This window comes from Nansenia antarctica (assembly GCF_963989245.1).
Source record: "Nansenia antarctica genome assembly, chromosome: 5".
NCBI classification, from domain to species: domain Eukaryota; kingdom Metazoa; phylum Chordata; class Actinopteri; order Argentiniformes; family Microstomatidae; genus Nansenia; species Nansenia antarctica.
This window is the reverse complement of record NC_137690.1, coordinates 45,579,004-45,594,003: the sequence shown is the minus strand read 5'-3', so window position 1 is coordinate 45,594,003 and position 15,000 is coordinate 45,579,004. Positions and strand designations below refer to the sequence as shown.

Genomic DNA, 15,000 nt, shown 5'->3' with positions numbered 1-15,000 from the left:
TTCCGGGGATTCCGCGGTGCCCTCGCCTGATGTCAAATGCGCAATTGTTGATCACTTGGAGGCACTCGAAAGTCAAAGTACTTTTCTGAGACTGAGTCTTGGAGAAAGCACAAGACATGGATACGGTTTCCATGCAAAGACAATGCATCCGACGCCTAAACCTGACAGCCGCTGAGGAAGATCAGCTGATCGACCTAACCACAGACAGTACACACAATAATGTGTACGAGTCACAGCCTCTCACCCAGTTCTTGATGAGCCTCTTGCCTTTTGCAACAACTTATCTTTGTGAAAGTGGATTCTCCTCCCTCACCTACCTGAAGAGCAAATACCGTTCCAGACAGCAGTCTGAGGATGACATGATGCTCTGCCTGACAACCTCCATCTCCCCCAGAATAGACAAGCTGTGTACCACCAACCAGGGCCAGTCATCTCACTGAGGTAGGCATACCTGGCTTCCTGAAGCTAAAAGTTTCATTGTTGAAAAATAATAATAATAGAAAATATAAGCCTCATCAACAACAACAACAACAACAACAACAACAACAATAATAATAACCAATCATAATTATGCATGAACGTTTTATCAATCATAAACACATATAGGCTAATAACCCAGTATATAAATAGGTTAATACGGTGAAAGAAAAGGTGAATGAAGTAAATATAAAAGTTATTATAGGCTTTAAAATGTGAGACATTTAAAAATATATATTACATGTGGGGGTCCCTGTTCTGTTTGTCTCTCGTCCAAGGGGTCCTTGGGTTGAAAAAGGTTGAAGACCCCTGCTCTAGATAACAGACCTACCATATATCATTACAGTCCTGTCTGCATATTCAATATATATATATATATATATATATATATTGAATATATATAGAACCACAGCCAGAAACAACATCTTTAGAGGCGTTTGGCTTAATATGAATCTGTTCTACGTGTTTCTACAAGTCCATCTCAGACATGAGGGAAAATGTTGAGATTCCATCTCAACAGACAGATAGACAGACAGACAGACAGATAAGTAGATGGATAGAGAGATAGATAGATAGGTAGATAGATAGATAGATAGATAGATAGATAGATAGATAGATAGATAGATAGATAGATAGATAGATAGATAGACTGACAGACAGACAGACACACAGACAGGTAGACAGACAGACAGACAGACAGACAGATACTTTATTGATCCCCGAGGAGAAATTCAGGTGTTACAAGTGACAATTGAAAGGTAGACTAAAATGTACACACACACACACACACACACACACACACACACTCCAACCCCATTCCTCGCTAACAGTAAACAGCTGTTTCATGTGGAAGAATGTGGAGGTTTGGTACATAGGTCATAGGTCACTATGCGCATCCTCGTATAAAAGCATATTTGTGTGTGTGTGTGAGAGAGAGAGAGAGAGAGAGAGAGAGAGAGAGAGAGAGAGAGAAAGAAAGAGAGAGAGAGAGAGAATCTAACAACAACCCCCAGAGGACTACAAACCTCCACAAATAAACAAGATGATAATTCTCACCATCTCACAGCAATGAGAAACAGATTGTACAACCCATGACACATGAAGACCTTATGTATCATACACTACAGGCATTGTTATGGTAGGGAGTGGTGTGTGTGTGTGTGTGTGTGTGGGGGGGGGGTACATAATGTCCCCACAACAACCTCCCGCTGTGGAGACCAAACTGCGTTGGAAGCGTTAGAAGAACCCGTCCCAGAGGACCAGACTGAGACTGGATCACACAGCAGAGGAACAGACCAGATGAAGATGTTTTCTGCCTGCCCCAATAAGACTGTACCACCCCTCCACCAGCTGGCTGGTCAGAGTCAGGCTTGGGGCGATGTTAAATCATACTGGACTGTTCTTACTGTCTATTTTATTTAATTTTATTATTCTATTGTCACTTAAATATGTTGCTGTTTGTTTGTGATGTGAGCTGCTGTAACGCCTTAATTTCCTCTCTGGGATCAATGAAGTAAGTAAGTAAGTATCTATCTATCTATCTATGTACCTACCTACCTATCTATCTATATATCTATCTATCTATCTATCTATCTACCTACCTACCTACCTACCTACCTACCTACCTCCCTATCTACCTACCTCCCTACCTATCTACCTACCTACCTACCTACCTACCTCCCTACCTATCTATCTACCTACCTACCTACCTACCTACCTACCTACCTATCTATCTACCTCCCTACCTACCTCCCTATCTACCTACCTACCTCCCCACCTACCTACCTCCCTACCTACCTACCTACCTATCTACTTCCCTACCTATCTATCTATCTACCTACCTACCTACCTCCCTACCTATCTACCAGTGGAGGCTCCTCCATAGAGGTGGAGGAGGCCTGGCCTCCCCAATAATTTGAGAGAAGAGAGAGAGATTTAAAAAAGCAATAATTATATTTTGTATCAGACACACAACATACAATTCAGAACAATACTTCATCCATTTCTAATATTTATCGTGCAGAACAGCACTCATACACGCGTGTGGCGGAAAAAGGTACTACACGGAGGCCAGGCCTCCTGTCGGAAAGTGGTTTCTCATAGAAGTCAATGTAATGCAATTTTTTTCATGGCAATATGTGATTGGCCAAATCACTGAAAATGGGTGGGAACAGGAGGCCTGGCCTCCGTGTAGTACCTTTTTCCGCCACACGCGTATGAGTGCTGTTCTGCAGGATAAATATTAGAAATGGATGATGTATTGTTCTGAATTGTATGTTGTGTGTCTGATTGACATAGTGTTTGAGTGCTTTTGACATGTCATTGATTGTATGTAGTATGTAGCAGAAGGAATAATAGCTGCTGCAGGCGGACCAGAGATTCATGCCAATTGTTTTGTTTATTTGATGACCCATTGTGCAGGCAATAAAAGCTGCTTCATCCACCATCCTGAGAGTGTCCCAATCCCTTCAGTACCGCCAAACACAAATGAATCATTTTTAACAAAGACAGATAAGAAGAACAGGGAACATTCCATCGCGAGTGAAGCGAGCAAGCGGAAAAAAATTTGGCCTCCTCAATTCTGGAAGTCACCAGCCTCCACTGCTATCTACCTACCTTCCTACCTATCTACCTCCCTACCTATCCACCTTCCTACCTATCTACCTACCTACCTACCTACCTATCTACCTTCCTACCTATCTAACTCCCTACCTATCTACCTACCTCTCTACTTACCTACCTGCCTACCTATTTACCTACAGGGATGCACCGTTGCCAGGACAACAGACTGGTTCTGGTTAGACAGGTAACTGTGTGTAGGGTGGACACCTATCTCTTCAGTTTCATCTCTTAGACATTAGAATGACTCAGTCACCTGATGCGCACGCACGCACACACACACACACACACACACACACACACACACACACACAGGTAGGCAGACAGACAGACAGCCTCCAGACGCAGACACACACACACGTACCCAGCTGGCCTTGACAGATGTCCGTGGTGCCTGTGGTGCCCTCCACAAACACTGCGTTTTTACTGATATCCTGCAGACACACAAGGAACATTAAGGTTAGATGCCATCGCACACACAAACACGCGCACTCATGTTTGGCATTTAGCAGACTGACAACTGACTGACAACAAATACATTTGTCTAATTAGGTGAATCATCTATCCACCAGTCATGGCAGGAAGAGGTAATCTGTGCTCAGGCCTAGGACCATTGGCAGTCGTTGTGCTAGATTAGAATAAGGATTTTTTTATTGTTTTATTCTGACACTGGAGACACGGTACAGGGGCGTAGAGGGTAAGTAGATGTCTCAGGAGGTCTTCAGTCTATGGCAGAAGATGGGGAGTGACTCTGCAGTGGTGAGAAGCTCTTTCCACCAGCGGGGCGCCAGTAGAGTTTAGATGCCTCAGCAGTGTCCAGGATGTTCCTCTCAAACCAGTGGCGTAGCGGACGGGCCCGCAAGCGACGCACCGTCTTTATATATATATAAAGGTATATATTGCCGCAGTGGTGTAATCTACGTGATACGCAGGACTACGCCGTATACCCACTAGGAAAGGCCAAGGATTTGCGTATACCCACTAAAAAATGCGCGAGGATACGTAACGGCGTTTTGTGACAGAACTTTCACTTTCATTCATAAAATTCACCCCGTCTGTGTTACGAAGCACTTACTTCGAACTTTCTGACATGTTTGTTATCGCATAACCAGTCGTTCAGAATGCTAGTCTCAGTATTTCCCCTACAGAGCCTTGGGGTGGGCGGGCCGCGAATTTGCGAAACCTAGGATGGTAGGGGGAGGCAGGGCAATACCGCTACCTGATTGGAGTGCTTCGCCAACCAATCAGGTAGCGGTATTGCCCTGCCTCCCCTTACCATCCTAGGTTTCGCAAATTCGCGGGCGGGCCAGACCTCCACACACAGCTTCGTGCCGCGCTGGAGAATGGTTTGGTTTTGGTTTTGTGTGCGCGTGCGACGCGAGAGAGTTTTTGCTGGGTGAAAGCTCTGCAGAAGAAAGTAAGCAAGTTGAAACGTTAGCAAATATAATTACTGTGTTCTGACAGAGAAAGTTGGTTCAAATTAGTCGTTATTATTGTGATTAGAAAGTGTCTGATTATAGTTTCATGGTGTGAATAATAGTGTCAAAGAACTAGCAAGCTAGCTAGCTCAGAGGTGATGAGATGAGCTAGTCTGCTGCACACATGACAGCTAAAGAGCTAACTGGAGGCACTTTATTATTTTACTTAAAGTAGATATACAATCTTTCTTATTCTGCTAGAATTGGGCTTTATGGTAATACCATAATGGTATATTTACAGTACATGGACTGATGGACAGTAGATTGAAGCATTGGAACAAACCCTCACTCATTGGAAATGTCTGTTTTTTGTAGTTGGACATACGATTTTCTTACAGGTGAGAGAGTAAGTAAAGACAGTATCTGACTGCATTGCCCACAGCAACCCAATATTCAATTAGAATGAAGTTATGATTTGATATGAATTCAATGTATACCTCTTATTAAATTATAAATACTCTGGTTGTTATATTTGCCTTTTGGTTGACAGCAAAAGGGAGAGAGGAGGATAGAGAGGGAGAGAAGGAGAGAGAGCAGGATGGTGTCGGCACACCAGAGAGAGAGCAAGAACCAGGTGAGAAAGTGGACAGGTAGTCAAGACCACATAAGTAGCCTTGAGAACCGATGGTTCTCGAGCCTAACGGCCCTTAGGGGGCAGGAGCCTATCTCCTGTTCCTGTAGCGTGAGGCAGCTTGATGTACAAGTACTGTCCATGCCACCCCCCCCAAGGCAGCAAACACTGGTGTAGATGCATACTGTATGCATAAGTGAATGTGCTTATGGGGTGTCGCTACGGGACAGGTGTCGCTCTGACTGGGAGGGCAAAATCACAGTATACCCACTAGAAAAAACTAGACTACACCACTGTATTGCCGGTGTGAAAGCCCTATATGAGGGGTTCAGCGTCAGTTCGCTTCGGTGCACCTTGCTGCCTGATTGTCTGTCTCTGTGTCATTCACTCTCAACATGGATACAAGTACAATAAGCATTCTTTAGGTGGTGGTAGATTCTCTATTCGGACATTATAGCCGCTATATGTGGGACTGTCGGTCCGATATTGTAAAAAAATAAAAATAATAATAAAGTTTACGGAAGTACATGTCTCAAGTATTATCTCGGCGGTTAGTCGAGTGAAAGAAAAACAACATACAGATGATAATTCACAAAATATAATACCACGACAGCGTACAGCACTAAACAATAACATTTATTTGGGCAGCATCATACTCAAACTCAGGCAGAAGGACAGGGTCCGGCCAGGTTCACAGTCACAGACTGTCAGTACATAATTTAGCATGGTTAGGCTATATATAGCTGTTTCTTTTTGTATTCTACTATTCTATTCTACTTCTGCTGTCTGCGTCTCCCTGGGTATTCCTAGACCAGATGGCAAACAGTAAAGAAATGCCACAATATACCAGGACTTAAGAAACGAGATGTCCAACAAAGGATTTGACAAACCCTGGCCTATTTTGCGCAACAAGTAGACTCTGATGCAGCGGAGATAGGGTTGCCAGATGGGCTGGTTTTTGGTGGATTTACAAGTTTTTAGATTGGTTAGGTTGGAAATTCTCAATCCCATCTGGCAACCCTTAGCGGAGAGTCTACAGATTGTATGTTTACAGATATCCGAATATGCTGTGCACACCACACTTTGTTAAAAGAAATAAAGCTTGTACTTTTCTACTTATAATACATTCTACTGATGTAGTCTACAATTTGGTTTTAGTTATAGGCTATTGCTCTCACTTGTTTGTACCTTTTGCTAAGTCAAGCATTTAGAATGTAGAGTGCATATTGCGAAATTTCGCAACGTCAATAACGCATCGGACTCTAAAAAACGCACATTTTTTTTAACCTCCGTTGCGAAAGGGCCCCCGCCGCCACCTTGCGGGGGGGCCTAGGGGTTTTGCGGTACGCCACTGTCTCAAACGTTTCTCCAACTTCTCTGTTCCGTTTCTGAGTGAACCGACTCTGATTGGCTGACATCTAGAAACTAGTTCGGGGGTTTTAACTCATGTTGTTCGCGGACCACATTGGACCACCAATTTGTCAGCGAATGTCCACCAGCGCATCATATACTGTACAATACTGGATATTACAGTAGCCTGTACTCAACCTACACGTAATGCCTTATATCCACAGAGATCAATATTAGGCTACAAAGTTACAGCAGCCTAGTCAAACTCAGACCAATAACTTTTAATCTCTGAGCATCTGAAAGTAGCTACAAAAAATATGATTAATAGTGAATTAGCCAATATATAAAACATTAGCAAATATAAATAAAAAATTAAACAAAGCCGTTTTTTTAAGCCGTAAAAAAAATTTGGGGGGGGGGGGTTGTGCAAATCACCCGTTGATTGTACCACACGAGGTCTTTGACACCCATGCTCTAGAATGTATATAAATATATAGGCTACAACGGTTATGCAGATGTAAAGAAAAAATAGGGCTATAGAAATGTAATTATTTATAGAAACAGAAAGACAGAAAGACTCAGACACATTAGAAAGAATAAGAGCAGCTTAACAAAAAAAACATAAAAGTAAATCAACTGTTAAAACGCAACACATTAAAAAGAATAACAGCAGCGTCAATAATTGACGGTCAATTAACGGCTAGTCTAATCATGAGTTTTAAAAAGAGAATATAGGTCTTGCTATAGTCCTTTTGTCCTCAGGCAGATCGTTCCAGTCAATGAAGTAAAGAGACCCTGTACACATAGGTAATTGACGAACTAATAGAATGACAAACATAAAATAAAAAAGTGACAATCTTTCATTCACAAGGTTGATGCTGGTGACATTGGGGGGACATGGGGGGGTAGCCTACCTTTGGTCGCTTCCATGTGATGCGCTTGGCCGGGTCCGTGTCCTCAGGCATGCCGATAGACTTCTGGTCAGCAGCGAAGGTCGGGTCCGAGAACATCGACCCGGCCTTCAGACACGCGTCACGGAGAGTCACGTAGTCCTGGTCCCGAAACTTGACAGGGTTCCCGGGAGACCCGGCGGGTTCAGCTGGCTGAGATGGCATGTTGGATGAGAGTTAACTGGAGTATGTCAACGCTATGTCACAGCTCCAGACTTTGTTAGAGGTCCCTAACGAAGTCACGGTTCTAATCTCGACTGAAATACGATGTGCTCCAGGTTAGGGGACTGTACCATGAGTCTTCAGTTTAAATACGGTTACAGTTACACACCCACTGATTCAGAGGAGACGCGGCGGAGCACCTCCCTCCCTCTCACTCCCTCCCTCCCTCTCACTCCGACCTACCTCCCTCCCTCCCTCTCACTCCAGCTTCCCTCCCTCCCTCTCACTCCGACCTCGCTCCCTCCCTCCCTCCCTCTCACTCCGACCTCGCTCGCTCCCTCCCTCCCTCTCACTCCGACCTCGCTCCCTCCCTCCCTCTCACTCCGACCTCGCTCCGGGAAGGTATGCAGTGCGCCCCGGGGTTTGAGGAGCTGGAGTCGGCTAATGTTATGTTGCCAAGAGTTGACTTTGATCTATTTTTATTTATGGTCCCTTCGGCACCATAATAACCAGTGGGCCGAAAAACAATCACAGTAGACTATCGATCAAATGTGAGGCAACCGAAAAGCCCTCCGTATACGTATCTTTTGGCTCTGTATGCTCTGGAAAAGCTTGGATTTGAAAACACAAACTGTTACTGTGAGGTTAAAGCGCGATTGTCAGCTTTGTTTAAGGGTTTGGTAGTTTCACCATTCAGAAAGTACTGAATTATGAATAGGCCCTGTATTTAAGGGCACCAAGAGTAATGGGACACAATGTACAAATTAAGCACTCAAATGTAGTATTTGGTTGACAATCCTTTGCATGCAATAACTGTCTTAAAGCCCAATTTATGCGTCGAATTTACGCGCGTACGGGCTCTCCCAATTTATAGTTCTGCGTTGGTTGGTGTACTCATAGCGGCATAATAGCGTTTTATTTTATTTTATGCTTGTTGTAAAGAAAATGTCTATAATGCATTGAAATGAAAGTCTGCTGCCCATTGACCCCACCAGATGCTGTCTTCTCTGGTGATGCTCTGCCAGGCCTGTACTACAGCCATCTTCACTTGTTGTTTTGATGTATTTTTGTCTAAAATCTTATCACCATGAAATGAAATACATGTTCAATTGGATTTAATTCTGAAGATTCCAGTCAATAACTTTCCACTTGTTGGTCCTGAAAACTATGGCAGTATGTTTTGGGTCATTGTCTTACTGTATGATTATCATATTGTGATTGATTGTATGATTGACTGTATATACTGTCTCTCCCTGAGACATCTACTATACCCCCCTGCACTATGTCTCCAGAGACACCTACTTGCCCCTATACTGTTTCTCCTGAGACACCTTATAATAAAAAATAAAAAAACGTTCTAGTGGCAGCTATATGCTCAAACGTTTACACGGAGGGGTAGTGGTGGTCTAGTGGATAGTGAGTTGGACTTGTGATCAGAAGGTTGTGAGTTCAAATCCCGCCTGAAGCCACACCACTACTAGTGTGCCCTTGGGTAAGGCACTCAGCCCTCAGTTACTCCAGGGGGAATTTCCCTGTAATTCGTAATTGTAAGTCGCTTTGGATAAAAGCGTCTGCTAAATGGCAAAATTATTAATTAATTATAACACGGCCCTCCACCATGTTTCACAGGTGACATTATTTGTATCCATTGTTCTCCAAACCTTCCTCTTGCAGTCACTGTTATATCCTGAGGACTATGAACCTCACCTGTATAACATGTACTACTCAGACAACGGTTGTAACTTGAGTATTTATTGCTATCTACTGTGGAGCCCCACGTTAGATCAACCTCACAGTACAACATGGCATCTTGAATACTCAGTATGCATAGCGTTAACAAAACCATGGCAACAGTGAATACCACAGTCACTATGGTACATGATCATATTGGTCTTATCTGACCGAACCTGCCTAGCCTGACCATCCTTTCCGTGGACACAGTAACTGGTCTGTACCGTGCAGTGAAGCCTCTGCAATCCGATGGTAGTGTCTAACCCTAACCCTGACACGTTTACGACTAGCTGTTCCTGTTCTGTGGGACAGTTGTTTGAAGTTTTCTTAATTATGGGGGGCCATGGAGACTAGGAGGCACATAACATTTCTGAGGGGGGGCACAGCTATTTAAACAAAAAACAACAACAAAAACTCCCGATTTGTACTTGGTCATAACATAGCTGAATAATTATGGGCTCACAATGTGTTTGTAGCCACTGACTGTCTTCTGTGCCGTTTACCAGAAGAGAGAGCATATTTCAACGGATTATATAAATACAATATCTACAATTCAAACTTTAGTTTGAACTATTATACTCAAACGCAGCCTATACATAGCCAACATGTATAGGTTATAGTTACCTGGGTGGTATTCCATCAACGTTTCTAAAGGAAAATCCAGGTTTATTTTGATAAGTCTCGCGAGAGTTGTCAAAATAAGGCTGGAATTATTATTATTTTGAAATCTCGCGGGATTTATCCAAATAAGCCTGGATTGTCCTTTAGAGACGTTGATGGAATACCCCCCTGGTCGATTTACTCAAACTATGTTGCTGGCAATCTGACGATAGCTTCAGTCCAGCTAGGCATCTGGCTTTCATTCCGTCAGGTTCACACTGTTTCTGACTGACCGACAAGAGGCAACTTCAGATGAGCGTCTTAATGTTTCCATAATCTAGTCTAAGACAATAACAGCATTGTTTTTGGAGGCGGGACGGGCAGCGTCCTAACTATTCCCACCGTAGTTGGGTCAGACCACGCCAATTTCTTGAATATGTAGGGGTGTTTTTTTTTCTTTTTTTTCGCAAACACAAACACAATCACTGACACTAAGAATAGGCGCGCGTTCCAGGGCCCACAGGGCAATGAGAGCCGCGCCCGGCCGCTTGCGGCCGTGCCCACGGCGAACATTGACCGTTGGCCCGCGGCACACTCAGCGCCGCTGAGTTGCATACATAGATGGGTAACCTATATCTAATCGTGCACCCCGTGTTACGTGAAGAACAAGATACAGAGAACACCCCTACATATTCCAGAAGTTGGCGTGGTGTGGGCGTGGTCTGACCCAACTACGGTGGGAATAGTTAGGACGCGGACGGGCAACGTTGGGATCTTGAGACACACCCTATTTCTTTCTGATTTCGGCGTCCTTGCCTTTCGTCCTCATGTTGACAGACACCAATAACAAACTCCAAAGACAAACACAACGCCTAGGATCAATAGGAGACAATGACAGCTCTCTGCCATGCCTCCACACATGATGATAATAATAATAATAAGAAGAAGAATAACTTTTTATTTGTATCGCGCTTTTCCTGCAAACGTTGCAGCTCAAAGTGCTCCAATCATTATATAGCCTAATCATAATTTAATTATTTGTTCATTTAAAGGCAATATTAAAAAGATGGGTTTTTAGTCTTGACTTTAGTCTTGACTTGAACATAACAAAGACTTGACTTGAACATAACAAAGACACCCAAGTACCTGTCAACATACTTGGGTGTCTCCCAAGTACCTGTCAACATACTTCCAAAAAGTGAACAACGTCCACACATACAATACCAGAGGAAGCTCCACGAACCACGTTCAACCGCGTTGCACCACAAACAAGGGGTTAAACTCGTTTGCAAACTATGCAGTAAAAATGTGGAACGCCCTTCCTATAATCTTAAAGGAGTGCAAAACACTGCCCACCTTCAAAACCACTCTCAAAAAACATTTACAGGAGGCTGCAATCCGTAACTGGACCCTCTAAATCAAAAACTGTACATACTTGTTGTTTTGTCCCCCCGCCCGAACTACCCATTGTACATATTATATGTCTGTCCCCCTGCCCGAACTACCCACTGTACATACTTTGTGTTTTGTCCCCCGCCCCCACCTGTGGTGTATGTCCCCACCTGTCCTATCCGCTGTACATACCTTATGTTTTGTTGTATTGTTCTTCCCATGTTGGATGTATGTTCATCTTGTAGATAGTACTAGTTATTTGTCTGTATTATCTTGTAGATAGTACTAGTTTTTTTAGTCGGTCTTACATGTAACGATGAATTGAGAATCAAGGACTATGTGTAGCCTACAAGTGTTGTAATTGTTAACTGATTAAACCAATAGAGTGAATTCGGGTAATCTGGGATATTGGTTAATGTGGGACGCCTGTGTTTATTTCCTGTTCTAAAAAAAAAAAAAAAGGAAACAAACACATTGGAGCTTAGGTGTCCCACATTAACCAATGTCCCAGATTAGATTTCCAAACTCAGGGAGGGCGCTGCATGTCACCGGAGGAGACGCGCGCATGGCACCAAACGACGTTTGGCGACCACGTTTTTACCTACATCAATTGAACTGCATTTTGTGGTAGTATACCATGATACTAGCCTAGTTAAGGTAAATTCAAATGATTCCAGCCTTTGCACTTTGCTCCACTTCACAAATGTGTCTCGTCCCTTTAGTGATTTCAGAGCGTTTCAGTCGCACAGTCACGTCCTGCGTTGAATGAAGTAGTTTCGACGTAGTGAACTACTTTATCGTTTTGGTTTGACAACATACGCCTACTTCTCTCAATGCTAGCTTTAGTGCAGTTCAATTTCTTCCCTTTGTAAATTAATTGGTCATTTTAGTTCAATACATTGAGCGCTGGACCACTGTGCACATTTTCGGCAGGTATGTAGTCTTAGAACCTGCCGCTAGAGGGCAGCCTGTCCCCATGCACCCGCTGCGGGGTGAGAGGGAGAATGAAGTTTGAGACCACTTCACTTCACATGCCAAGAAATAACAAAGCGCCAGTGATGATACCCGGGTCACAAATGTCATTATGCTGAGGGAAGCCTTTTCAGAAAGCCTTCTATTTATTTCCCCCTTAGGCTATGCCTCAAAGGCTACTTTAATTGTATCTTTACACTCGCAAATAGGCTATAAGATCTATTCATGACATTCGAGTGTCCAACATCCAACAACACGCTAATTATCTATTTTAATTTCAAATAAAGTGATGAACTCGATCCTTACGAGCCTTAACAAGCCTCTATCCCCTTTTGTGCGTCCAGGGTCGGACGTAACACCGTTTCTCCATCACGCCTGATTACACGAACAAGGACGACAAGAACGCGATGACCAGAGCTAAACAAACACGGACAATAGCGACACGGATGCAGAAGAAAGGTGACCATTTTAATTCTCCGCCTCGCCATTCTCTCTATATCAGGGGTCGGCAATTAGGTTTGGCCTCGGGCCAATTTTTTTTTGAGCCACTAGATGGCGGGCCCGAACGTTTTTTTTTTTTTTTTTTTTTTTTTTTTCCCTAACACCAGGGGAGCCACCCCTCCTAAATTTCGTTGTTTGGTACCTGTACTGTAGCAATGACAATAAAGACCATTCATTCATTCCATTCATTCATTCATTCATTCATAAGTAATTGATTGTTAAAAAATGTGACACGTTCTAATGCTTTGACTTTTCTTTCGAAAAATGTACACATCGCTAGTCAACTAACACAGCTTGTTTTGTGAGCCTGCTAACAATGTAAAGTAGTGTTGTAGTTAACTAGGTAACAATGTAAAGTAGTGTTCTAGTTAACTAGATAACAATGTAAAGTAGTGTTGTAGTTAACTAGGTAACAATGTAAAGTAGTGTTGTAGTTAACTAGGTAACAATGTAAAGTAGTGTTCTAGTTAACTAGGTAACAATGTAAAGTAGTGTTCTAGTTAACTAGGTAACAATGTAAAGTAGTGTTGTAGTTAACTAGGTAACAATGTAAAGTAGTGTTGTAGTTAACTAGGTAACAATGTAAAGTAGTGTTGTAGTTAACTAGGTAACAATGTAAAGTAGTGTTGTAGTTAACTAGGTAACAATGTAAAGTAGTGTTGTAGTTAACTAGGTAACAATGTAAAGTAGTGTTGTAGCTAACTAGGTAGCAGTCCAATCCATTACGTTGCAGTATTTTGGCTTGACTAGCAAGTTTGTGTTGTGATTCTCAACAACGTTGAAACGTAGTTTCACCCTTTTCCATAGTTTTGAATAATAAATGTGTGGACTGACGATGTAGCGCAGCCTAGCTTATTCTAATAATTATTTAACATACTTTCATTCTGAATGATTCCCCCCTCCTCCCAGACAAGGTCACATTATTATTGGATTGGTTGTTTGCCTGCCGGGTGAAGTTAGCTAAACATTTAACCTGCTAACTAGCAAGAGAAACATCATGTCACTCTCCAAAGGTGTAAAGAGGAAAGTTGACGGTGAAAACAGGGCATTTAAAGAGGAATGGACAGCGAACTATAATGTTCATCCTACCTGGTTTCATCAACGCAAAGCTGTTGTGAGACTCACATCTTCCGTGCTCACAATGTTCCCTTTCTATACATGCGAGTCATCCTTTTCCTGAATGAATGTGATAAAGACGCACGAGAGGAATCGATTGATGCAAAAAAAAACTTGAGAACTGCCTGCGGATTAAAGTGACGTCCATATAACCAGATATCAAGCAAATACTGACCGATGGGAGATGCCACTTTTCACATTAAGTGAGTACCAAGCCTGTCGTTATTGTATTTAATAACCTAATTGTATTTTTTATATTTTGAATGAATGGCTCATTGTAATTATTATCCCTAATGGCGTGTTTGCTCTGTCGTTTCAGGAGCATAGGCCTATGCACCACCACCCCTCGCATAAGCGGATTACTTTTCTTTCTTTTCTTTTTTTCACCGATTTTGTTGTCAATGTTTTTCAGAATATTAAACTGAATTTGCTTTGTTACTGTTCATATGTGTGTTGCAGTCACATATACGTAAACATTACGTTTGAATTATTTACTGAGCTGGTGTTATTTTTTTCAAACCACACACGGCTATTTCAGCACTACACGTTGTCCACCTACTTATGATTCACTATGAGGGGTTCAGCGTCAGTGCGCTTCGGTGCACCCCGCTGCCTGATTGTCTGTCCCTGTGTCATTCACTCTCAACATGGATAAAAGTACAATAAGCATTATTCAGGTGGAGGTAGATTCTCTATTCGGACATTATAGGCGCTATATGTGGGACTGTCGGTCCGATATTGTAAAAAAAAAAAAAAAAAAAAAAAAAGTGGATTCTCAAAATATTCTGCTGGGCCAAATATTATTGGTGATGGGCCAGCAATGGCCCGCGGGCCGCCTATTGCCGACCCCTGCTCTATATGGTCTTTGAGGCCGGGATTATACCCTGCTCTATAATAACAAAGGTCCCGCCCTGGCCATGCAGACACTCCCACACCTTCCACGAACGCCCCCCCCCCCCCCCCCCCACACACACACACACCTTTTGATCCCACGACCCCGACTCTGAGAACCGGCCGGCTCTCAGCGATCAAAGGGCGGGCAAGTTCCCAGGAGGAGATCAGTTGGGGACCTCTCCCCTCG

General features: G+C 43.0%; 1 protein-coding gene across 1 annotated transcript in view; it reads right to left on the bottom strand.

The window, feature by feature from the left end:
- The window catches only part of capn12 (calpain 12), a gene marked incomplete at both ends in the record, with an annotated part of 29,534 nt that extends 21,924 nt beyond the window's left edge, over window positions 1-7,610 (bottom strand). Inside the window, 2 exon segments of the mRNA XM_080531636.1 lie at window positions 3,461-3,530; window positions 7,410-7,610. Of these exon segments, the coding sequence (XP_080387762.1) occupies window positions 3,461-3,530; window positions 7,410-7,610 (271 nt within the window).
- Between the last annotated feature and the right edge of the window lie 7,390 nt (window positions 7,611-15,000).